At 42.8% G+C, this 26173-nt stretch overlaps 1 protein-coding gene across 4 annotated transcripts in view; it reads left to right on the plus strand.

Moving 5' to 3' along the window:
* The window catches only part of frem1a (Fras1 related extracellular matrix 1a), a 400521-nt gene that overhangs the window by 139312 nt on the left and 235036 nt on the right, over positions 1-26173 (plus strand). For 3 of the 4 annotated variants that reach the window (XM_060838775.1, XM_060838786.1, XM_060838793.1), the window contains exons 6-9: positions 4404-4727; positions 9867-9975; positions 12138-12269; positions 21842-22186. In XM_060838775.1, coding sequence (XP_060694758.1) covers positions 4404-4727; positions 9867-9975; positions 12138-12269; positions 21842-22186 — 910 coding nt within the window. The remainder of the gene's footprint in view (positions 1-4403; positions 4728-9866; positions 9976-12137; positions 12270-21841; positions 22187-26173) is intronic. The other variant, XM_060838803.1, reaches the window with a different exon arrangement.

Consider the following 26173-nt stretch of genomic DNA (forward strand, 5'->3'; position numbering starts at 1 on the left):
AGTCTTTCTCTTCTGGTTAGATGAGGGGCGCGAGGAGGAGAAACGGGAGGAATACACATGTAGCATCTCTGGTTTAGCTGCTCCCCAAATATATACTAAATCTTTACCTTCCCGGCAGCTTCCTCGTCTCCATGTCACTGCCGGTCTGTCTCCCACTGCTCCCAGACAGGGTATAGAGAATTGGTTGGCAAACAGGAAATGAAGAGTGGGAATAATTTTTTTTCTCTCTGAGAGGCAGGCAGTGACTTATGGGGCACTGAAGGGTTCAGTGCTTGGATCCTGGATATTCATAATATAGGTCAATGACTTAGATGAAAGAACTAAACGTGATATTTCCAAATTTGCAGATGACACAAAGATGGCTGGGAGACTGAACTATGGGGAGGATGGAGAGGTGCTTCAATGTGGTTTGAACAAGTTGAGTGAGTGAACAGATGCATGACAAATGCAGTGTAATGTGCAGAAATACTAGGCTATCCACTTTGGTCACAAAAATGCAAAGGCCGATTTTTATCTGAATGGTGCTAGATTGAGAAAGGGAGAAGTGTAACGAGACCTGGATGTCCTTTTACACCTTCACTGAAAGTGAACATGCAGGTGCAGCAGGCAGTGAAGAAAGCAAAGGAAATGTTGGTCTTCATATCATGAGAGTTCCAAGTTAAGGAACAGAGCTGTCTTGCTGCAGTTGTACAAAGCTTTGGTGAGAGGAATAAAGGTGTGTAATTTTGAAATCCTTACTTGAGGAAGGACATTCTGGATGTAGGTTTGCGCACTGAGTTAGAAGGTTCATTTTCAGAGGTTTCATTACCATACTAGGTAATATCTTCAGAACGCCTCCGGATGAAGCACTGGTGGTGTAGCCTACCTTCTATTTGTGTTTGGGTTTCCTTGGGTTGGTGATGTCATTTCCTGTGGTGACATAATTTCCTATGGTGATGTCATTTCATGTTCTTTTTCTCAGGGAATGGTGAATGGGATCCAAGTCAATGTGTTTGTTGATAGAGTTCCGTTTGGAATGCCATGTTTCTAGGAATTCTTGTGCGTGCCTCCGTTTGGCATGTCCTAGGATGGATGTGTTGTCCCAGTCGAAGTGGTGTCCTTCCTCATCTGTGTGTCAGGATACTAGTAAAGGTGGATCATGTATTTTTGTGGCTCGTTGATGTTTATTTATCTTGGTTGCCAGTTTTCTGCCTGTTTGTCCAATGTAGTGGCTGTTACAGTTCTTGCAAGATATTTTGTAAATGACATTAGTTTTGCTTGTTGTCTGTATCAGGTCTTTCAAGTTCATTAGCTGCTATTTTAGTGTATTGGTGGGTTTATGGGCTACCATGATGCTAAGACGTCTGACTAGTCTGGCAGTCATTTCCGAGATGTCTTTGATGCAGGGGAGAGTAGCTTGGGTTTCTGGACGTGTTTTGTTGACTTGTTTAGGTTTGTTGCTGAGAAATCAGTGGACTGTGTTCATTGTATTCAAAAAGAACGGGTACACAATATATTGATGATTTTCCTCTTGTCTGCATAGTTCCTCTGTGCTGCAGTGTGTGGTGGCTTGTAGAAATAATGTTCTTTTGCAGCTTCGTTTATGGGTGTTGGGATGATTGCTTCTGTGTTCAGTATTTGGTCAGTATGCGCTGTTTTCCTGTAGACACTGGTTTGAAATTCCTCATTGGCTGTTCTCTCTATTGCAACATCGAGGAATGGCAGTTTGTTGTTGTTTCCCTCCTCTTTAGTGAATTTTATGCCAGTGAGGGCATTTTTAATAGCCTTGAAGGTTTCCTCGATTTTGTTTCATTTTAGTGATGACAAAGGTGTCATCCACGTAGTGGGCCCAAAATTTGGGTTGGATGGTTGGCAAAGCCGTTTGTTCGAGTCTCTGCATTACTGCCTCTGCTAATAACCCTATATTGGAGATCCCATAGGTGTTCTGTTGGTTATCTGTAGGTTTTGTTGTTGAAGGTGAAGTGGGTGGTAAGGCATAAGACCACTAGGTTGACAACATTGTCCTTGCTTATGAAGTTGATGGTATTTGTTGAATGTGTCTTTGGTTTGTCTAATAATGTAGTCAGTGTTTCCTTGGCCAGGTTGATGTTGATGGATGTGAACAGGGCTGTTATGTCAAAGGAGACCATTATTTCATCCTCTTTTATCTTGGTGTCTTTGATAATCTTCAGGAATTCTTGGGTGGAGTGGATGGAGTGATGTGAGTCTTCCACTAAATGTTTTAGTCTTTGGTGCAGCTCCTTGGCCAATCTGTAGGTTGGTGTTCCAGGTAGCAAGACTATGTGTTTGAGGGGGGCTCCTGGTTTGTGAATTTTGGGTAATCCATAGAAGTGTGGTGTGTCCAACCTGGATTCTGGAGGGAGAATATAGAGAGTTAGGCAGGTTTTTAAAAAGGAGGTCTTCAGGGTTATAGTAATATCTGGATTACTCCTGGTGCTGTGAGCTAGTGAGAGTGGGAATAGGAGGATAGATCAGATGAATGCATGGCTGAGGAGCTGGTATATGAGAGAAGGATTCATATTTTTGGAATGCAGATTCGTGGGCTACCATGATACTAAGGGGTTGGAGTAGTCTGGCAGTCATTTCTGAGATATCTTTGATGTAGGGGAGAGTGGCTAGGGTTTCTGGATGTGTTGGCTCTGGACATTCTAGTAATGGAGAGAGAACAAACGTACATTTACCAGACTGATTTTTGGCATGGATGGAATGACATATAGTGAGAAAATGGATCGGTTAGGATGCTTGTTCCTGCCCCCAACCCAGCCACCTGGTCTTACACTGGCAGCCTGCAAAAAGTGCCATTGCGTGTAACTTGAAGGCCAGCACAGAATTACGATCAATATGCTGTGTGTTATTTGTCTGATTGGTTGTATTTAGATCAATTTTGGCCTTTTTGTCTACTCTTTAAAGAGCAATGTCGCAGATAAATGCTGCTCCAGCAAACTAAGTTAAGGATGTCAGTGGAGTCAGCATGCTCACCTAGATACTGTCTAAATTACCTTGCCTGCCACACAGCTTCCTGTCTGAGTGGCATGGTGACTCACTGGTTAGCATGGCTGCCTCACAGTAGTAGGGACCTGTGTTTGGCTCCAACCTTGGGCGCCTGTGAGGATTGCACATTCCCCTTGTCTACAAGTTTTTCCTCTGGGTGCTCTGGTTTCCTTCAGCAGTCCATAGATGTGCGGGTGAGTTGAATTGGTCATGCTAAATTGCCATAGTGTCCAGGAATGTGCAGATGAGGTGGATTAGCCAAAGGAAATGCATGGTTACAGGGATGAGATGGGGCAGGTCTGGGTGAGATGTTCTTCAAATGGATGGTGTGGATTCAATGGGCCGAATGACCTGCTTCCACACGATAAGGATTCTACGATTCTGTCACTGTCGAAATACGTGGAGGGTTTTAGCTCCAAATGATTGGAACACTGACGGCAGCCTCTGCCCCATTTCCTCATAATCTTGAAGACTCAGAGAGATTGTTACAGCTGCCAGCCAGCCTATCTACAATAGTCTTTGTGTAGGCATATGACCTCCTCCTCCAATCTCCCACTCAGGAGACAAAAACACTCTGCAGCAAATCCAGGACATCAAATATCTGAATAATTCATTACATATACTTAAGGCTGAGGTTAACAAATTTGGTTAAGGGTTTGGTGAAAAGGCAGAAAAGTAGAAATGAGGTTTACCAGATAAGCTATGATCTCATTGTCTGGCAACTTTACCCGGTCTAGCCAACAAATAACTCTAGACTCACAGGACTGGGGTTGACTCTTCACCGACCTTGGGGCAATTAGTGGTAGGCAGTAAATGCTAACCTAGCCAGTGACACCACATCCCATGAAATAATAAAAATGAAACTCCTGATCATTGTTGTGTTATATCCTTAGCTTTGTTTTTCTTATATTATACACCATGTTTTTAAATTGAAAAGTCCACTACAATCTTAGATACATTGTCTGTCTTTGAATGAAAATAAATGTGCAAATTTGAAGCAAGAATTTAAGGTCATAGAATCTCTACTGTGTGGAAACAGGCCATTTGGCCCATCCACTGTCTGAACAGCATTCCACCCAGACCTCCCATCTACTCTATCCTTCTAACCCTGCATTCCCCATAGCTAACCCAACTAGCCTACACATCCCTGGACACTAATTTAAGCAAGGCCAATCCACTTAAACTGCACATCTCCTCATGCAGACATGGGGAGAATGTACAAACTACACACAGTCGTCCTGAGGGTGGAATCAAAACTGGGACCCTGACATAATCACTGCGCCACTGTGCCATCCTGTCGTGCAAGAAATTGTGTAAGATAATGTTGATTTGCCCTTACATCTCATGAGTTAATGAAAATGTAGCACTTAGTCTGAACGATGCTGTTACAAATTCCTTCATTTTTCTTTCAGAAAGAGAATGCCTGGATTCCAGTCAGAATCAGGAATGCTTTTCCCAATTTGCCTCCAAAAGCAAGTTTTATTGCAATGTACATCCTGGAAGTGGATCAATTTATTCTGACCCCCATAACCACACAAACTCTGGATGGTGAAGACAGTGAGAGCCCCAAAACTCAACTTGTCTTCAATGTCACCAAGCCACCTCTACAAGGTTTTATTACCCATTTATCTGACCACACCAAGCCAATCACATCTTTCACCTGGACTGATCTAAATGAGATGCTCATTGCATTTCAACCTCCAAATAACAGCCACACTGAAAGGAGAAACTATGAGGTATGTAAAGCAATAGGATTTTTTGGCTCAGAGTTAGAACAGAGATTGAAGAAAGAACATGTACTTTCAATAACAAACCCTGTGAATCTCAATCTCTTTAAAATTAACAACATTAATTATGAAGTCAGTTTAAGAACAAGAGTGATTGTCCTGAGGTTAAGTCCCAGACTCTCACCTGAATCAGTTCTGTACTTTGTTGTGTATCTTCAATTGGAACAAAATAAATCTCTTATAATGTAATTATTTTATTGTTATATGTGCATTATCTTGTATGTAATTCTGCTGGGATTTTGGCTTTGAGACTGGAATCAGAAGTTGGAAATTTTCCGGACTTCATGTCCCTGCCTCTGCCTTTGGAGTGTTGCTCACCATATTAGCATCTTGATGTTACATCAGGGAAAAGAGATAGTGGGCCCAGAGGGTTAGAATGCCAACTTCATTTAGTGGGAGAGTGATATGAAATGTCATTATACCTTTTGACCCTTACCTCTTACACCCCAACCATTCCCTCACACCATCTATGTCCATGTTTCCGGCAAATCCAATCAACCAAATTACACTATATAAGTTTTTACAAGAATGCAGTCAGAGAGAGAGAGAGAGAGTTCAGCAGCCTTTGTTCTCTCACACACATATTCAAACCAGACCAGAGAATAGCTGAACTGAGAAATGGCCACTCCCTCTTAATTATACAACTGTTTTTCTTTAACTTCTGTCTGAGAGGCAGTATCTGTTAGCTGGAGGAGAAAGTGAGGACTGCAGATGCTGGAGATCAGAGCTGAAAATGTGTTGCTGGAAAAGCGCAGCAGGTCAGGCAGCATCCTAAGAGCAGGAGAATCGATGTTTCAGGCATGAGCCCTTCTTCAGGAATGAGGAAAGTGTGTCCAGCAGGCTAAGATAAAAGGTCGGGAGGAGGGACTTGGGGGAGGGGCGTTGGAAATGCGATAGGTGGAAGGAGGTTAAGGTGAGGGTAATAGGCCGGAGTGGGGGTGGGGGTGGAGAGGTCAGGAAGAAGATTGCAGGTTAGGAAGGTGGTGCTGAGTTTGAGGGATTTGACTGAGACAAGGTGGGGGGAGGGGAAGTGAGGAAACTGGAGAAATCTGAGTTCATCCCTTGTGGTTGGAGGGTTCCTAGGCGGAAGATGAGGCACTCTTCCTCCACCTGCATGTCCTTGGTGGAATGGGAGGGGGAGTTGAAGTGTTGAGCCATGAGGTGGTAGGGTTGGTTGGTCCTGCTGTCCCAGAGGTGTTCTCTGAAACGTTTCGCAACTAGGCGGCCTATCTCCCCAATATAGAGAAGGCCATATCGGGTGCAGCGGATGCAGTAAATGATGTGAGTGGAGGTGCAGGTGAATTTGTGGCAGATATGGAAGGGGCCTCGGAGGGAAGTAAGGGGGGAGGTGTGGGCGCAAGTTTTGCATTTCTTGCGGTTGCAGGGGAAGGTGCCAGGAGTGGAGGTTGGGTTGGTGGGGGGTGCGAACCTGACGAGGGAGTCACGGAGGGAGTGGTCTTTTTGGAACGTTGATAGGGGAGGGGAGGGAAATATATCTCTGGTGGTGGGGTCCGTTTGGAGGTGGCGGAAAAGACGACGGATGATCTGATGTATATGGAGGTTGGTGGGGTGGTAGGTGAGGACCAGTGGGGTTCTGTCTTGGTGGCGATTGGAGGGACGGGGCTCAAGGGCGGAGGAACGGGAAGTGGAGGAGATGCGGTGGAGGGCATCGTTGATCACGTCTGGGGGGAAATTGCGGTCTTTGAAGAAGGAGACCATCTGGGTTGTACGGTATTGGAACTAGTCCTCCTGGGAACAGATGCAACAGAGACAAAGGAATTGGGAGTATGGGATGGCGTTTTTACAGGGGGCAGGGTGGGAGGAGGTGTAGTCTAGGTAGCTGTGGAAGTTGGTCGGTTTATAGTAAATGTTGATTTGGTCGCCCGAGATAGAAACGTAAAAGTCTAGGAATGGGAGGGAGGAGTCTGAGATGGTCCAGATAAATTTGAGGTCGGGGTGGAAGGTGTTATTAAACTGTTCAACCTCCTCGTGGGAGCACGAGGCAGCGCCGATACAGTTATCGATGTAGTGGAGGAAAAGGTGGGGGGTGGTGGCGGTGTAGCTGCTGAAGATGGACTGTTCCACATATCCTACGAAGAGGCAGGCATAGTTGGGGCCCATGCAGGTGCCCATGGTATCTGTTAGCTGTAAACAAATTGGCCCTGAAATCCATTCAACCTCAGACATTTCCGAACCTGTGTCATTACTACCTCTCTGATAAAGAAACCCAAGGACAACCTAACCTTGTTAAAAGAACAGCTTCATCACAATTATAACACTGACAAATCCTTGCAATGTTTATACAATGAACAAAATCCCTTTGAGACATATTAACCCTTTTCTATTCTCATAAATCGTTCAAATCAAATAGAGGCAATGGAAGACCATTCGAGAAACTTTAATCCACTTTATACTGCTTTGACTTCAATTATCCAGATGGTGTTACGTTTGGTTGTCTTTCCATTCCTCCTCATTCTGTGATTGAGTTTTATAGTATTCCCTCAATAATTCACCTGTTTTTCCTGTCAATAAATATTTCTAATCTATCTAGATCTGATCCCTTTCCAACTCAGTGAATTTCATCCAGTTGAGTGTTAGCACTATAGAAGTAGTCCATACAGGAAATTCCTCTGTATTGTTTTGAAAGGGTGGAGGAAATTTCTTCATCAGTTTTATTTGTGGGCGATCAGACTCCCGAAGGAGTGTTGGGTTTCCAGAACCAAGTTTCATGCTGGCAGGTGTCCATTCAGTTGGAAGCTTCCCACATATTTGAGACTCCTTGATTCTTGTGTATTTTTTTCCACAACTACTGTTACAGTCTGCATTAACCTAATTAAAGTCCGCCATTATCACAAGTATTTGGTCCTTGTACCTGTCTCTCTCTCTCTCTCTCTCTCATTTTCTTCTAAACTTGTTTATTTGTGTTTTTCATATTAGTTGCTGAAAGATAGAATGAGGCTAGTAGAGTGATTTTACTTCTACCAAACCAGATCAAACCCAAATATGTTCTGTATTTTACTCCTCCAAAATATCCTCTCTCTATAGCATTCTATTAATATGTATTGATACATTAATACATATTATCTCCAAAATTAATATTGTAATTTCCTTCTTTGTTTCATTCTAATTCTTTCCTTAGCACTTTATTACTGCTTAAAAGAAAATCAAAACAAATTAAATTAATTCACCAGTTCCATGTGCACCTTACCTTTTCAAGAATTTAATTTTAAGAACATTATGCGCTGTGTGCGTCCAACATTGCAACTCTGCCTGAAATTATCCTGCTGTGGGTTTGCAAGTGATATGTCAGTTGATTTCTGTAATAGCTGCTTCATAACTTATAACGTATTTTACAGTATTAAATAAACTAGTGCACAGAATTAATCAAGTCCTCCATAAATGCTTGATTAACAGACCATTATTAATAACATGAACCCCTACCCCCATCCAGTAGACCTTCAGGAATTCAGGCATTCATTTTGGATGACTGAGTTGTTGTTGTGACCGTGCTCATTTTTCCTCAACTGCAGGTTAGAGCTGATGCTGCTCATTTCTTCTGTCCACTTTATTCCCAGGCTGCCTGTAAATTTTTTTTTGTGTGATTTATTGACCCTATGTTGAAAGGCTTTCTGATGTAACAACCAATTTGTTTTTGTATTTTTGAGGGCCTGCACCCTAATTTTTGCTTTCCCTTCATCCCCATAGTCTTGATCTTGGCATCCCATCAAAGGACTGCCTCATCTGTCTACTCCTAATTGTGGCTATGGTGGTCCATGCAATGGGTCATGGATCATGTCATTAATGTCTTTCAGTTCACACCCAAGTAAGCCTGGAGAGATAGCACATGGTGTTTACTGGCATGATTGAGTACTGTGACCTGGGCATCCACATGATCTGCAGGGCTTTGCCCTTACAACAAACTCTTAAAATAAATGAAGTTTTATCCTAAACATTTGATTTATGTTACATTGCCATTTAAAGGGATTGTTACATTTTTAGTTTAATTAATTTGGCTTCATTTGGCTCACTCAATTTATCAAGAATGTAAAGAAGCACAGGAACAGAACAGAGTCAGGGAATATATACTTGTAATGTTATACTCTTTGAATAAATCTGTTACAAGTCAAGACCAGGTCTGGTTTGTTCCTACACCAAATGACTCTGTAACAGCAATTATATATAAAGCTATCTGAATTAGCAAATTTTTTTGTAGTTTAAGGCCTCTTTAAGGCCTTCCATGGATAGATATCCAGTTTTAATGCAGTTATCCAACCAGGAAGATCCAAGAGAACCTGAATGGAGCTCAAAAAAAAGAAATACTAGAGACCACAGCAGGTGAGACAGCATCCATGGAGAGAGAGCAAGCTAACATTTCGAGACTACATGACTCTTCTTTGGAACTGAAGGATATTTTCACTCTGAAGAGTTATCTATACTCAAAATGTTAGCTTGCTCTCTCTCCAAGGATGCTATCTGGCCCACTGTGATCTGCAGCATTTGTTGTTTTCAGCACAGATTCCAGCATCTGCGGTAATTTACTCCTACAACTTGAGTGAAACATTTGTGAGTGGTAGTGTCTGTGTCATTTTCCTGTTTTTACACCAAAAATGCAGCGTTCTATGGCTGCAGAGGGAAGATAAACATCTTTCACTGTTGTGATTGTATGTATATACATTTATGATCGTCCAAGAAGCATTAAGTTTATACCTTGAAAATAAATTCTTCATGTGTAAGGTTAAATTTTATTGGTGATCTGTTAACATAGGTCTCTAACTGCTGGAACTATGCACATTCCATCTTAATGTTATAAATGTGGAGCATGGTTTTAAGTGGAGCGACCACAGAGTATTAGGTTGAAATCATTCTGCATCTTGACATGCTTAAGTTTAATTGATGGATGAGATGGACTTTTGCATTTGCTTTCTGCAGTCTCTTGGGCTTTAGGTGTAGGATAGATTTCTGAGGTCCATAGCCATTTTGAAGTTCCTCTGACTCAAAAGTAGTGAGTAGGACTGTTGTCTTGGGCCTCTGGCACTCCTCCTGTTAAAATAATGGCTTGGATCTTGACTCTACTCCTTTCTATAACAGGTTGAATTTGAAGTTCACGACTTCTATTTCAGGAATAGTGCACCAATCATGGTGCACATCTCAATCAGGACAACTGATACTAATGCTCCCAGAGTTTCCTGGAACATGGGTGAGTGTCTATCCAGGTTTAATCTTTGACTATTGAATTTTGTCCACACAAGGTGTCAGGATATCAGTTGCAATATCTTTTGCTGATTTGTAATCAGTTTGCACAGCAGGCAGTTTAAAAGTATTTCACATTATAGTTTCTACTTTTGCTTAGGTAAGATTGATTTAATTGGCTACTAGAGTTAATAACTCATAGATAACTTTCCACATCTAACTCTACATCAAACTCTCATCTGAATCTTAGATTGACCTTTTTTCCCAAATTAAAATGGGAGAAACTGTTTACAAGTGATTATAACCATCAAGCTGCTCGTGCAATCCAGATTAATAAAACACGTCATAGAGTTACTCGTGGCAGCATGCTTATCATGACAATATTTTAATCAATCTTTAGTTATCTCAGCCTTCCTGGAGTTGGTGATATTTTAAGGTCCATTATTTTCACTTTTTACCAAGAATACAAGAATGTTTAAAATGACTTAGGTGCACAATTGTGTAAACATTACTTTCTTTCCCTGGTGAAAATAAGGTTCCTGAATCAGCACACTGGATCTATCCATCAGCACTGTTCACACTGACATAACCAATAGTGATGTTCATGCTTAATGGAACAGCTTTTATATCTCAATGTAAAGACATTTCCCACTATTTCTCTCCTCTTCCTTTACCTCTCAGCTTTGACTTGCCAATCCAGACAAATTGTTGCAAATATTTTAACGATCCCCTGTACTATTACATTCCCTATACAGATCAATAACTTCTAAAGCGATCCAAATTTTCTGTTGGATGGCTGGAAGGATAAACTAACAAAATTTCAAATCTTAAGTCTTTTATTGCAACACATAAGCTAAAAGCGACTTTGATGAAACACTTGAATAAAGGCAAAATACTGCAGATGCTAAATAATACTTTAATATGTAATTTATATTCTACCACAAGTGAACAGATTTTCTAATTTAACATTTACAAGAAGGGAAAATCTTCAGCCCTGTTCTTTAAATAGATACTCTATTCTACTAGAGCCATTTCAAAGTGATTCTCAGTTCTTGAGAAGCTTTCCTTTTCTTTCTTTTCTCCATAACTCCCACTTTCCAAACTAACTTTAACATTGAGGGCAAATTAGAGCTGATTCCTTTCAGATTATCGTAGACTAACCTTCTAGTTATGTGTAAACTCTTGTTAACCTAATCCCTTCAACCTGACTATGAGCTCCTATCAACATCCTGACATGGTAAACCACAGAGACTTACTGTCATTGTTGCTGTGCTCCCTTTCTCTTGGAGTAAAAAGTGAGGTCTGCAGATGCTGGAGATCAGAGCTGAAAATGTGTTGCTGGTTAAAGCGCAGCAGGTCAGGCAGCATCCAAGGAACAGGAAATTCAACGTTTCGGGCATCAGATTCCTGATGAAGGGCTTATGCCCGAAACGTCGAATTTCCTGTCCCTTCCTCTTGGACCTTTGCAGACAATCTATCTGTGAGGTTCAGTTATACACTGATCCTTGAGTGGCTTTCTCTCAAAGCCCATCTCCATGGAAACATAAATCACATGGGTTTGTGTTTGGGTAAAATTAATCATTGTGTCCTTTTGAGTTCCAACTTTATAGTATCTTGAAAGTAAATAGGTAATTTAAATTTTAATTGTTTATAAAAACTGACATTCTGAACCTCATCTTGGGACTTGAGACTTTGAAGATGAACAGTTAGTCCATTGTCAGCTCAGATACTACATTCAATGATGACAGGTGTGAATGTCTTGCACCGCTTTCCCCACGAAGAAATCTCAGCCTCTCCTTTAAGATTTAACATCGAAGCCAACCTGGCTTGCAATTGGCAGAATTGCAAACATTTCTTCATTTTGCGACATATATTAGGCAGTCTCAAAACATAACCATGTTCTAAATCCTCACATTTGTAACAATATCAATTGAAAATTTTGTTTTCTTTAAATTCTATCATTTTTTTACCCACTTCTACAGCTTCTGCATGAATAGCATCTCACCGTGTAGTAACAGGTCAATAGTCATGTAGAAAACTCACATTGACAATTATATTAATATATAAATTGTAAGAATTTTGCCATTCAGGGAATCGTTTAGCCATTCACTAACAACAATGATAAAGTGAAGCTGAAGTTTTTTTTTTGTTTTGATTTCCACTATTCAGGACTTGACCTTTTGGAAGGCCAGTCTCGAACTATCACCTGGGAGCAGTTTCAGGTAGTGGATAATGATGCCCTCAGTGCAGTCCGTTTGATTACTGTGGATGGTTTACTACATGGGCGACTTACTGTAAGAGGTTAATGTCCATTTACCATTTCACTGCATGTGAATGTTGGTGCATGTGTTCAATTCCCTGGAGCTACAAAATATGATGAAGACAGCACTGGAAATGTAACTCTGAACAAGAGCAAAGATTGGGTAAATTACTCATCTCCTGAAGTCAGATCTTTCAGAATGGGGAACCTTTACCCATTCTTCCTGTGTAAGCCTTGGTCATGATAGGATCCAATATTAGAAGATTTGGTATCCTTTTAATGTCATCTGTATGTAGTCCAGGGACTTTCAAACAACTTATCACAGACCAGTCTTGAATCTGGAATCTTCTCAGTTTCCATTACTCTGGTCCACACTATTTAATACAGAAGGATGCTCCAGAAATACTCCCACCCTTAATAATGAGGAGGCCAACACATCAGTCAACAATCATCATCGTTTTTCACTTTAAACAAAGTGGGCAGCATGGTGGCTCAGTGGTTAGCATTGCTGCTTCACGAGACCTCGGTTCAATTCCCGCCTTGGGCAATTGTATGGAGTTTGCAAATCCTCCTGATGTCTATGTTGGTTTCTTCTGGTTACTCCAGTTTCCTCCCACAATCCAAAGATGTGCAGGTCAGGTGAATTCGCCATGCTAGATTGACCATAGTTTTAGGTGCATTAGTCAGGGGTAAATATAGGATAAGGGAATGGCTCTGGGTGGGTTATTCTTCAGAGGGTTAGTGTGGACTTGTTGGGCTATATGGACTGTTTCCATACTATACGGAATCTAATCTAAAAGAAGTGCTGAGTGGTTAATGTCTCTTGGCCTCTTCCAGAGTCCCCAGCATCGCAGATGTGAATTTTCAACCAGTTTTGATTTACCAAACATGGTATCAAGAGACAGGTAAATACACTTCAAGGGCTGTGGGCTTTGACAACATTCCACCAATTGTACTCAAGACTTGTGCTCCAGAACTATCTGCGCTCTTAGCTAAGCTGTTCCAGTACAGCCATAAAATTGGCATCCACCAGAAAAAAAAATGGAAAATTTCCCAAGTATGTTCTATACACAAAAAGCAGGACGAATCCAACATGGCCAATTTCCACTCCATCAGTCTACACTTGATCATCAGTAAAGTGATGGAACGTGTCATCAACAGTGCTATTAAGTAGCTCATCCATAGCAATATTCTACCCACTGATGCTCAATTTGGGTTCTTCTAGTGGTTCTGACCTCTTGACAGCCTTGGTTCAAATGAGAACAAAAGAGTATAATTCTAGAAGTCGGTGAGAGTGACTGCACTTGACATAAAAGCTGAATGTAACATAAAGGAACTTTCGCAAAATTGGAGTCAATGGGAATGGGGGAAAAGCCCTTCACTGTTTCGAGGTCATACGTTGCACAAAGGAAAATTATCGAAGGTCAGTCATCTCACCAAAGGATATCTCTCCGGGAGTTCCTGAGGATAGTGGCCATCTTCAGTTGCATCACCATGTCTCCATCATAATATCAGAACTGGGGATGTTCACTGATGAATAACACAGATACTGAAGCAGTCCATGTCCAAGTGAAGCAAGACTTGGACGCTATCCTGATTTGGGCTGATAAGTAGCAAGTTACATTCGTGCCACATAAATGACCATCAGCTGAACAGAATTAACCAAATAAGTATGGTGGTCACAACAATATGTTGGGGGTAGTGAATTCTAAGGTGAGTAACTCTACTCTGACTCCCCAAAGTCTATCCACTGCTTACAAGTTAGGTGTATAATGGAGGACTTCCCAGTTGCCTAGAATTCAATCAGTTCCAACATCATTTGAACTTGTCATTTATACTGGATAATACAGACTGCTTTGTTGGCATCTCATCCACTATCTCCATTATTCCCATACTTCATCACCAAGATGCAATAACAATAATGTGTACCATATACAACACATACCACAGTAACTCATAAAGGCTCTTTTGACAGCACCTTCCAAACCCACAAACTCTTGCCACCTCATAGGTCAATGACTACAAATACATTTGTCAGAATCTTCACAGCCCAAGCCTATGGGCATTGGTGAGTTGATTGGGAAAATATGGCCAGATCAGAAAGATGAGATTATCGGTATCGGGAGAAAGAAAGCCTGATTCAGCAAACAAGCTTTGAACAGTGTAATACAAATCTCATTCATGCATAACAGCAGAGCTATTTTCTTGCCATTATTACCTAATCTCTCCTTATTTGTGTGCAGTTCTCTATTCTACACACTACTGAATAGAAACTAAATTGTGACAATCCCCAAAATGGAATTGAGTGGATATCGGTGAGTCCAGTTGGCCACTTGATTCTCTAGGCCACCATTTTGAACACTCTTCATCAACATCTTGGGGTGCACTCCATGGGTAGCAGCCAGACTTGTACAGCCTCGCTCTAGTCATAGCCCATCTTTGGCTCACTTACAAAACAGTTCTGGATTTCAATGCTGCACTTCAGTGTACACTTGCACCTCTCATTGCAATGGTGTTGCCAGGACATTTCATGCACAAGGATAAAGGATTAGACCAGGGTGTATCTCTGGGCTCTTTGCCTGCTTTCTTCATGCTCAATCCCTTGTGCCTACATTGATCCTCTCTGTGTTTCTGGCTTCCCGTTTTGTCCTATTCCCCTCAACCAGAGATTAAAGGCTGAAAGTACTTTTGGCTAGACTTGCCTTCTAGTACATACATAAAGCCCTAAATGGACATAGTTGTCAGCAATGAACAGTCAAGAGGGTGGATAATTTGCCGTATATCACTATGCTACATGTGATTCAACCAAATGGCTACACCTCAAAGTCTAAGGTAAATAGTCCTTAGTGAAGTCAAGCCTTCGCTCAGGGATCCAACAGTCCACGTCACTGCAATCCACAGACTCAGCTACAGTCAGTCCTATAGGTTCAATTCAACCTGCGCTTGGTTTCTTGTCAGGGAGCCACTGGAGGTCAGTCAGGGCCCTGGTCATCCATAAGTCATGATGTTCATCTGAGGCAGTCAAGTGAGTGTGCCACACTCAGTCCTGGTGGTCAGCTCAGTGAAAGTCGGGGATATTATCTGGGTCACTGCCGTGGATAGGAAACCTGGGGATGTCAGTTTTGTGGCATTGGAGGCAACAGGCTGAGATGCAGAGGACACATTAATATAATCTGGGTGAGAGATGATATTGCAATGGAAGGGATGGGTTACTGCCAGGGACTCATTCACAGTCATAACCACCCTGGCATTGATGAGGGGTCAGTCCACTTACAATGGTTGGCATGGCTGAGCTGGACAGGGAGACCAAGGATTTGATTTGATTTATTGTAGTCATGTATCTCAGTGCAGTGAAAAGCTTTGTTTTGGAAGCAGTGCATGCAGGTCATAGCAAACAAGGGCATGCAGATCAAAGGATGCTTAGACAAAGTGAGATACACAAGGAGCTACACAAAGCAAGATCAACATTAGCAAGATCAACAATTACTTTAAATTAGAGATGTTCATTCATCAATCAGACAACCGCAGCAAATAAGTTGTATTGAAACTGATTGTGCATGTGTTCAAGCTTCTGCTTGATGGAGGTAGTTGTAAGAGAGCATTACCAGGATGGGAGAGGTCTTTGATGGTATTGGCAGCCTTTGTGCTGAAATGGGAAGTGTATATGGAGTCCGTAGATGGGAGGTTGACTCTGATACTTTGGGCTGTGCCAATAACTTTGAGTTTCACAGTTGCTGTGCACACACAAAGAAAGGAACATCAATTTCAGGATGGGGGTGTGGTGGAGTTTGTTTACATGTTAAACCTGCAACTCAGTGCAACTGGTGTGGCCTGCTTTTATTCTTGTGCAAATCATAAATATGCACCGGAAATAGAAAATAGCTGTGACTGCATACAGAAGATTAGATTAGATTACTTACAGTGTGGAAACAGGCCCTTCAGCCCAACAAGTCCACACCGACCCGCCGAAGTGCAACCCACCCATATCCCTACATATACCCCTTACTTAACACTACGGGCAATTTAGCATGGCCAATTCACCTGACCCGCACATCTTTGGACTGTGGGAGGAAACCGGAGCACCCGGAGGAAACCCACGCAGACACGGGGAGAACGTGCAAACTCCACACAGTCAGTCGCCCGAGGCGGGAATTGAACCCAGGTCCCTGGCGTTGTGAGGCAGCAGTGCTAACCACTGTGCCACCATGCCACCCTAATGGTGGAGCAAAGCGTTTTTTTCCATCTGAGTATTTGGTCTCTGCTTGTGAGCAATGTGAGGACTTATGAGAACCAATCGAATTCATAAGGCACTTCCACAGTACACGTTGAAGACACCTGTAATTATAGATTACTGCACGTGAAATGTATAGGATATAAATCCTTGCCATGAGCAATCTTGACCATGTCAGATTACAGAATGATCACAGTCATTTCTGTGAAGTAGAAGTGATCGCAAGTGGCCAAACAAGGTGCTGAGCTGGTGGTGTTATCATTAGATTATTAATCCAAAGACACAGATAATGTTCTGAGGATCCTGGTTTGAATTCCACCATGGCAGATGGTAGAATTTGAATTCAATCAACATCTGGAATAAAGTGTCTAATAATTAACCACTGATAATTATTGGAGAAACCCAATCTGTCGTCATTTTGAGGTGGCATGGTGGCTCAGTGGTTAGTACTGCTGCCTCACAGCCAGGGACCCGGGTTCAACTCCCACTTCTGGCGACTGTCATTGTGGAGTTTGCACATTCTCCCTGTGTCTGTGTGGGTTTCCTCCGGGTGCTCCAGTTTCCTCCCACAATCCAAAGATGTGCAGGTTAGGTGAATTGACCATGCTAAATTGTCCATGGTGTCAGGTAAATTAGTCAGGAGTAAATGTAGGGGAATAGGGTTGCTCTTTGGAGGGTTGGTGTGGACTTGTTGGGCTGAAGGGCTTATGCCCGAACCGTCAATTCTCCTTTTCCTTTGATGCTGCCTGACCTGCTGCACTTTTCCGGCAACACATTTTTAAGCTCTGATCTCCAGCATCTGGAGTCCTCACTTTCTCCTAAAGAATTCCTACTCCATGATCCTTGGGCTGCATGTGTGTTCAAGTCTCATGTTAATTCTGCTGTAGTCAGCAGGATTCCACAGCACAGGCACTAAATCTTTGAGATTGAAAAGTGCCTGGCTGAGATGGAGAAGATGAAAATGGCAATGTCTATGAAGGAAGCTGAAGCTGCTCCAGAGTCAGTTCTAGTAGTGATGGAGGAAAGCATAGAAATAAAAAACATAGAATCCCTATAGTGCCCAAAGACACCATTCGGCCCATCGCATCTGGACCAACCTTGTGAACTGCAGTTGACCCAGAGCCAATCCCCATGTTACCCCCATAACCTCACATGTACCATGACTAATCTACCTAACCTACACATCCTTAGACAGTATGGAGTAATTAAGCACAGCCAATCTTTGGATTGTAGAAGGAAAGCAGAGAACCCAGTGGAAACTCGTAGAGATATCAGGAGTTCATGCGAGCTCCACATAGACAATTGACCAAGGCTGGAATGAACCTGAGTCCTTTGTGCTGTGCTAATCACTGAGTCACTCTGCTGTCTGTAATCAGACTTTTAGGCCAGATGCAAGCAAAAGCTTCCCATAAGTATTCCCTTCATGCTACAAAACATGTGGTTGTAGTGGTCAGATATTCTATGTGCCGATGATTAGGACACTGGACCCATTCAGGGGAACATCAGAAACAGTCAATGATCAAGGAGTTGAAGACTGGATTGCAGACATGTGGCATGCACCCAAGGGCCTCAACATGAATGAGAAGGCAGTGGTCGCTGTGGAACATCGGTGTGGGAAAGCCCACTGGGAAATTCTGATAGGTGATACAGATGTTCAAGGAAGTCCACAGAGAATAAGAGCTCAAGGTTTTGGAGCTAGCATATTGGTATGGATAGAGAACTGGCTGATGGAGAGGAAACAACGAGTGAGGATCAGGAGTTCTTTTTCAGGTTGGTGTCCTGTAACCAATGGAGTTCCACAGGGATCAGTTTTGGAATCGCACCTGTCCAGAATATTTATTAATGATTTGGAAGAAGGAAATGAATGTACTGTAGTCAAGTTTGTAAATGACATTGGCTTGGCCACTTTTGGAATATTGTGTTCAATTCTGGTCTCCCTGCTGTAGGAAAGATGTTGTCAAATTGAGAGGGTTCAGAAAGGATTTACAAGGATTTTGCCAGGGTTGGAGGGTTTGAGCTTTAGGGAGAGGCTGAACAGGCTGGTGCTATTTTCCCTTGAGTGTATGACGCTGAGACGTGAGCTTATAGAAGTTTATAAAATCACGCGGGTCGTAGATAGGGTAAATAGCCAAGTTCATTTTCCCAGCGTAGGCGTGTCCAGAACTAGAGAGCAGAGGTTTAAGCTGAGAGGGGAAAGGTTTAAAAGGCATCTAAGAGGAACTTTTTCATGTAGAGGATGGTGCTTGTATGAAATGAATTGCCAGAAGAAGTAATGGAGGCTTGTATAGCTACAACATTTAGAATGGGCGTATGAATTGGAAGGATTTAGAGGGATATAAGCTGAATGCTCGTAAATGAAACTAGATTTATCTAGGATATTTGATTGGTATGGACAAGTTGCTCCAAAGCGTCTGTTTCCATGCCATATATCTCCATGACATTATGTGATTTACTAGAATTGTTCCAGATATAAGAAACTTTAGTTATGAAGATAGATGGAAGAAGGCTGAGAGGAGATCTTACCTGAAATTTTCAAAATCATGAGCAGGCTAGGCAGAGTAGATCAGGTTAAACAAAAATAAAAAGGCATAGGTTTATAGTGTAAATGATGCAGTAGCAATATGAGAAAAGCCTATTGTTGTGGTTCTGTTCGCCGAGCTGAGAATTTGTGTTGCAGACATTTTGTCCCCTGTCTAGGTGACATCCTCAGTGCTTCGGAGCGCTTCTGTGATCTTTTCTCTGGCATTTGTAGTGGTTTGAATCTGCCGCTTCTGGTTGTCCATTCCAGCTGTCCGCTGCAGTGGCCGATATATTGGGTCCAGGTCGATGCTTGTTGATTGAATCAGTGGATGAGTGCCATGCCTCTAGGTATTCCCCTGGCTATTCTGTTTGGCTTGTCCTATAATAGTAGTATTGTCCCAGTCAAACTCATGTTGCTTGTCATCTGCACGTGTGGCTATAAGGATAGCTGGTTGGGTTGTTTCGTGGCTAGTTGGTGTTCATGGATGCGGATCGTTAGCTGTCTTTCTGTTGGTTTTGCTCATGCTGGGCATCGGGTCCTTTGTCCTGGTGAGTTGTTATCTGAGAGTGGCTGTTGCATCAAGACACTGTTCAAAAGGGCCACAACACACTGCAGCACACTTGAACTGCAAAAAGGGGAAGAAGAATACCTCTACAATGTATTCGCCAAAAACACAATTTCATCAACAGATGCCTAATGGAAAGACAACAGAATGAGAACATACCACAATCCAAAGGACTAGCCACTTTACCATACATCAAGAACATTTCTGAACTGACAGCCAGACTACTACGACCACTAGGACTCACAACAGCACACAAACCAACAGCCACTCTCAGACAGCAACTCACTAGGACAAAGGACCCGATACCCAGCATGAGCAAAACTAACATAGTATACAAAATCCCATGCAAGGACTGCACAAAACATTACATAGGACAAACAAGAAGACAGCCACACACGCAGATGACAAGCAACATGCGTTTGACTGGGACAACACTACTATTATAAGACAAGCCAAACAGAGAACAGCCAGGGAATTCCAAGAGGCATGGCACTCATCCACTGATTCAATCAACAAGCAATCTACCTGGACCCAATATACAGGCCACTGCAGCGGACAGCTGGAACGGACAACCAGAAGGTGCAGATTCAAACCACTACAAATGCTGGAGGAAAGATCACAGAAGCGCTTCACAGGAGGCTCCCAAGCACTGAGGATGTTACCTAGACAGGGGACGAAATGTCTGCAACACAAATTCCCAGCTCAGCGAACAGAACCACAACAATGAACACCTGAGCTACAAATCTTCGCACAAACTTTGAATGAGAAAAGTCTTTTCATACACTGAGTAGCCAGAATGTGGTATGCGCAGACTAGAAATTTGGAGGAGGCACATTTAATTGAGGCTTTTAGGAGGGATAAAATGTTATCTAGGGATACAGGAAATAGCAAGAGATGGCACAAGGCTATAACAACAGTACACGCTACATGGACTAAATGGCCTCCTTCTGCAGCAGAGAAATTCACCATGACTCACATGATATTTTCAATAGACAAGGCATATGTGGTTCTTGTTTATCCTTAATTTCCTTTCCTGATTATGATGACCTAATACCAATGGAGTAATGAATCTCTGCTTCATGTTCTTGGGCCGTGAACATGTTTAACCATTTTATTATGTAAGATCATAGGATGGTCTTTTGCCGTACATTGACCATTCAGCCCAATAATATTAATGCTGTCTCTCTGGAAGAACAACTTGGCTTGTGCCTTTTTTCCACACTTATCCCCAAGGACCTGTAAATCTTTTCTGTTCAATTGCTTATCCCATTCCCGTAGAAAGCTATGTTTCTATGCTCCCCACCATAATCTCCTAGAATCAATGCCAGATCCTCTCAAAACTGCATGAGGAGAATAAGCTTTCCTTCATTGTGTTGTTGCTTCTTTGGCTTTCAACTATTCTGATTTTAAGTTTCTCCTCCTCTCTCTGTTCAGACCCTTCATGGTTTTGAACAACTCTATCAAATCTCCTCCTCCTCTTCATTTCACAATGAAAAACAACCTCAGTCTTCCAATCAGTCCACCTAACTGAAGTTCCCACCCCGGAACCATTCTCAAAAATCTTTTCTGAACTATCACTAAAGTCTTCACATCCTTTCTAGAAGTGGGGGTTCAAATGTTGAATACAATACTCTGCTTAAGGGCAATTCTGTGTTTATTTTTCCAAAGGTAATTGTAACAACTTTGTTTTAATACCCTATATTTCTGTTTATAGAGACCAGGATTCCAAATCTGTTGCAGTTATTTTTGCAACCTGCCACACACTGAGGTGTGCATATATCCCAATGGTGCTCCCCTCAATCTTTCAACCATAACATACCACGCCACACTTTTATGTGTTCAATCATATCTCCACCCATTCGGTGATTGGTTTCTTCTTGAAGACTAATTGTTACATCCTCACAGCTGTGTGTGGGGAAGATATGGTTGGCAGTAGTGGACTTTTAAAGACCACAGGGTGTCCAACAAGATGGATTCTGTCCTAAATTGAAGAAGCACACTCAGATTAGCAGAATGATCTGCACAGGGATATCAATCGTACTGGTGAAATGCCATGGGCAGCAGGGAGAGATCTTTCACTGGCAGCAGAAGCTCATGGGCATCTAACATCCCTATCCACTCAACCATTTTTTTTTTGGCCTTTTTCTACTTTCAACCCAATCTTTTCATTTCTGTTGCTGCAGAAACCCCTGCCTACTCTCCTAATTATAGAATCCCTGAGGTATAGCTTATTAATAAAGTTGGATGGTGATTCAGAAATTGATCTACTAGATAATGTCATTTCTGTCATTTTCAGGTGGAAAAGGTTTTATGTTTACAGTCGATGACATCAAGTCTGGCGTTGTCCATTACCATCATGATGACAGTGACTCCACAAATGACTTCATTGTATTTCGAATTTTTGATGGTAATCATAGCACCCGGCACAAATTTCCCATTAACATCCTTCCAAAAGATGATAGCCCTCCATTCCTCATCAACAATGTCATTCTGGAACTTTATGAGGACCAGGAAATCCAGATTGAGAAGGTAATGCTTCAAGCCTCAGACATGGACTCAAGTGATGATTACATCCTCTTCAAAATCATCAAACCCCCTCAGGCTGGGGAAATTCTGAAAAGAACAGCTCCTGAACTGTCAGGTATTTGTTTGAAATAGATTTTGATGATGTGGAATCAAATGTGTAACTGTTTTATTTTGTTATTGAATTTTAATTCCTCTGCCAGATATGGGCTGGGGAGGTGGGAGTAGAGATCAGGGCTTGGGATGGTGTATGATAAATCGGGCCATCTGTTCTCTCCCATCCCCCCAAACAACCACTCCCATTCTGGCCCTTGTCCAATTCTGGCGACAATGTTGAGTTTGTTTTGTACACACATAGAAAATGCAGGATTACAGGCATAGAATTGGTGGGGAGAATGGGTCTGGGTAGGATGCTTTTTGGAGGGTTGGTGTGGACTTGATGGGTTGTGGAGAGTGGTGATTGGTTTATTGTACACCAGCTCCCTGGTTCCGACACTGGACTTGTGTACAGAGAAATCTTGATTATCCAAAAGATGTGGGCAGGGAGTATTTCATTTGGTTACTCGAAGTCCAGATAATCGAATGTTGGATAACATAATTTAGCCAAGCGTCGAGACCTTGCAATCTTGCCAGATAATCCAATATTTGGATAATCGAATGTCGGATAATCGAGGTTCTTCTGTAGTGTGATGTGATGTGGTGAAAACTACATGAGGCAGATGCATCAGAGGTAAAAGAAACTCTGATTATAACAAGCAAAATTGAAAATATGTACCATAAGTGAAAAAAAAGAGTATTTCAAAAGCCCAATGTTATGCATCAAGCAAAGTGAGACTTATCTAACAGCTAACTAGCACCCAATTAAGCTTTGCAGCCCCAACTTGGTGCTGTGGGTTTAAAATAACACAAAGCTGTTAATTACTGGGTGTCAGTGAAAAGGAGAGAGAGAGAGAAAAAACGCTAATCCCAGAGACCTATCCTGCTTCCTTTCCCTCCGGAGGCCCTGCACCGCCAGCCCTGAAGCCCACCCTTCCTAACTAAAAACTGAGTTGGGACTGAGGGTCTTGGTGACCTTATGTTCACCCCTGAAATGGCTTCTGTTAATTTAGATGGAGGTGGATGTCGCTGGCACTGCTGCGGTCGGAATCTCAGCTCTCTGGTCGCTCCTTGTCAGTACATAGAGGTTTGTGGATGGATCATTTGCTCTCTTTCTTTTCCTGTGTCTGTGATGGTTACAGTATGTGACTCATTGCAACAGGCTATGGCTGATTCTCTTGAGTCTGGCCAAAACTCTTGCTGAATCAAATCTCCCTTCGAGATTAGGGTTTCCCAGTTATACTAGGAGAAAGTGAGGACCGCAGATGCTCGAGATCAGAGCTGAAAAATGTGTTGCTGGAAAAGCGCGGCAGGTCAGGCAGCATCCAAGGAGCAGGAGAATCGACTTTTCGGGCATAAGCCCTTCTTCAGGAATGCCCTGAAGAAGGGCTTATGCCCGAAACGTAGATTTTCCTGCTCCTGGGATGCTGCCTGACCTGTCGCGCTTTTCCAGCAATACATTTTTCAGTTTCCCAGTTATACTCTAACTCTGGATTTGATTACTGAGCTTTTGAACCTCCTCTCAGGGTATCCTCTTGACTGTTATATGAGGTGTGAACAGTTCTTCGATAGAAGTGAATGGGTTTCCGATAGTTTTGAATGTCCAGTATTTTTTCTTGGATGGATGTAGGTTAAAGTTTTGCCATTGGTGTAAGGCCTTCTCATTCAAAGATGAACAGGTTTGCATGTACTACAATGGTGTGGAATGTTCAGTATCTCTGTGTCTGAGCAAACTGATTAAAAGTTGAGTAGTTTTGTAGGTCCAGAATGTCTCAGTTGTTTGCTCTCAGGCTGGTGTTCATTGTTTTTAGCTGACGTATTTGTAGGGGTCTTCCTTTAATTTTATAAGCTAAATAGCTGCCCTGAGGCTTGCTTATTGCCTAGTCTGTCTCCTAATGAAGGAGCAGTGCTCCAAAAGCTAGTGCTTCCAATCAAACCTGTTGGACTATAAACTGGTGTCGTGTGATTTTTAATTTTGTACACCCCAGTCCAACACCGGCATCTCCAAATCATGTCAGCCAAAGAGCTCAGTGAAGTTTAGTTCAAATGTGAATTCAACAAACTCATATCCCAAGTTCAGAGGGTTTTAGTCCAGGGTATCTGATAGGGAGTTTTGCTTCATTTTACAGGATGGAATAGCTTGCATCACACTTTAGGAATTCTATGATTCTATAAGAAAGTGAGGACTGCAGATACTGGAAGTCAGAGTCAAAACGTGTGGCACTAGAAAAACTACAGCAGGTTAGGCAGCATTTGAGGAGCAGCAGAATTGATGTATGGGCATAAGCCTTTTATCAGGAATGTGGTGGGGGGGAAGGGGTCTAAGAGATAAATAGGAGGGTGGGATTGGGATTGGGAGTGGGATTGAGGGAGTCAGGAAGATGATAGGTGGATGCAGCTGGGGTGTGATAGTGAAAGGTCTGAGGGGAAGGAACATTGTCAGGTAGGATAGTTCAAGAGGGCAGTGCCAATTTGAGGGGTTGGATCTGGGATGACATGAGGAGGGGAAGGGAAATGAGGAAACTGGTGAAGTTGACGTTGATGCCATGTGGTTGGAGGGTCCCAAGGCAGAAGATGAGGTGCTCTTTCTCCAGGTGGCATAGATTTGGCGGTCAAGGAGGCCCAGGACTTGCATGTCCTTGGAGGAGTGTGACGGGGAGTTGAAGTGTTCGGCCACAAGGTGATGGGGTTTCTTGGTGTTTGTGTCCCAGAGATGTTCACTGAAACATTCAATGAATTGGCATCCTGTCTTCCCAATGTAGTGGAGACCATATCAAGTGCAACTGACACCGTAGATGTGATGCTTGGATGTACAGGAAAATCTCTGCCACATGTGAAAGGATCCTTTGGAGCCTTAGGCAGGAGTGAGGGGGGAGGAATGAGTGCAGGTTTTACACCTCTTGCAGTGACCAGGGAAGATTCTGGAAATGGAGGGTGTGTGGTTACGGCGGGTGTGGACCTAACAAGGGAGTTGCGGATGGAACGGTTTCTGTGGAATGCATTTAGCGGTAGGGAGGGAAATATATATCTGGTGGTGGCGTCTCATTGTAAGTGGAGGAAATGGTGGAGGATAATGTGCTGTATCCAGAGATTAGTGCATTGGAAGGTGAGGATCAGGGGTGTTCTGTCTTTGTTGTGAAGGGATGGGTGGGGTTCAATGGCAGAGGTGTGAGAAGTGGAGGAGTTGTGCTGGAGGGCATTGTTGAACATGTTAGAGGGAAAATTGTGATCCTTGAAATAGGAGGCCATCTGGGATATCCTGGGGTAGAATTGCTCCTCATGAGGTGGAGGAATTGACAGTGAGGCATAGCATTTTTCCAGGAGTGGGGATGGGAGGAGGTGTAGTTCAGGTAGCTGTGGGTGTCAGTAGGTTTGAAGTAGATGTCCATGTTGAGTCAGTTGTTGGAGATGGAGTTGGAGATGTCCAGGAAATGGAGGGAGGTGTCAGAGATGGTCCTTGTCAGAGGTCAGGGTGGAGGTGTTAGTGTAATGGATGAATTATTCACCTTCCTTATGGGATCATGAGGCAGCGCTAACATAGTCATTAATGTACTGGAGGGAAAGGTTGCATGTGGTGGTGGTGTAACTATAGAAGATGGACTGTTCCCATAGCCTACAAAGAGGCATGCATAGCTGGGTCCCGTGCAGATTCCCATGGCTACCCCTTTCGTCTGATGAAGTGGGAGGATTCGTAGGAGAAGTTGTTGATGGTGAGGACCAGTTCCGCCAATCAAATGAGTGTGTCGGTGAAGGGGGACTGGTTAGGTCAGAGGGAGAGACAGAAACAGTGGGCTTGTAGGCTTTTGCCATGGGAGATGGACATATATAGCGACTGGATATGTATGGTGAAGATGAGCTGTTGGGGCCAGGGAATTGAAAGTCATGGAGGAGGTAGAGGGCATGGATAGTGTGCCAAACGTACGTGGGGAGATCCTGAACCAAGGGGAACAGGACCGAGTCAAAATATGAGGAAATAAGTTCAGTGGGACAGGAGCAGGTGGAAACAAGA

This window comes from Hemiscyllium ocellatum, chromosome 2 (assembly GCF_020745735.1).
Source record: "Hemiscyllium ocellatum isolate sHemOce1 chromosome 2, sHemOce1.pat.X.cur, whole genome shotgun sequence".
In the NCBI taxonomy this organism is placed as follows: Eukaryota; Metazoa; Chordata; class Chondrichthyes; order Orectolobiformes; family Hemiscylliidae; genus Hemiscyllium; species Hemiscyllium ocellatum.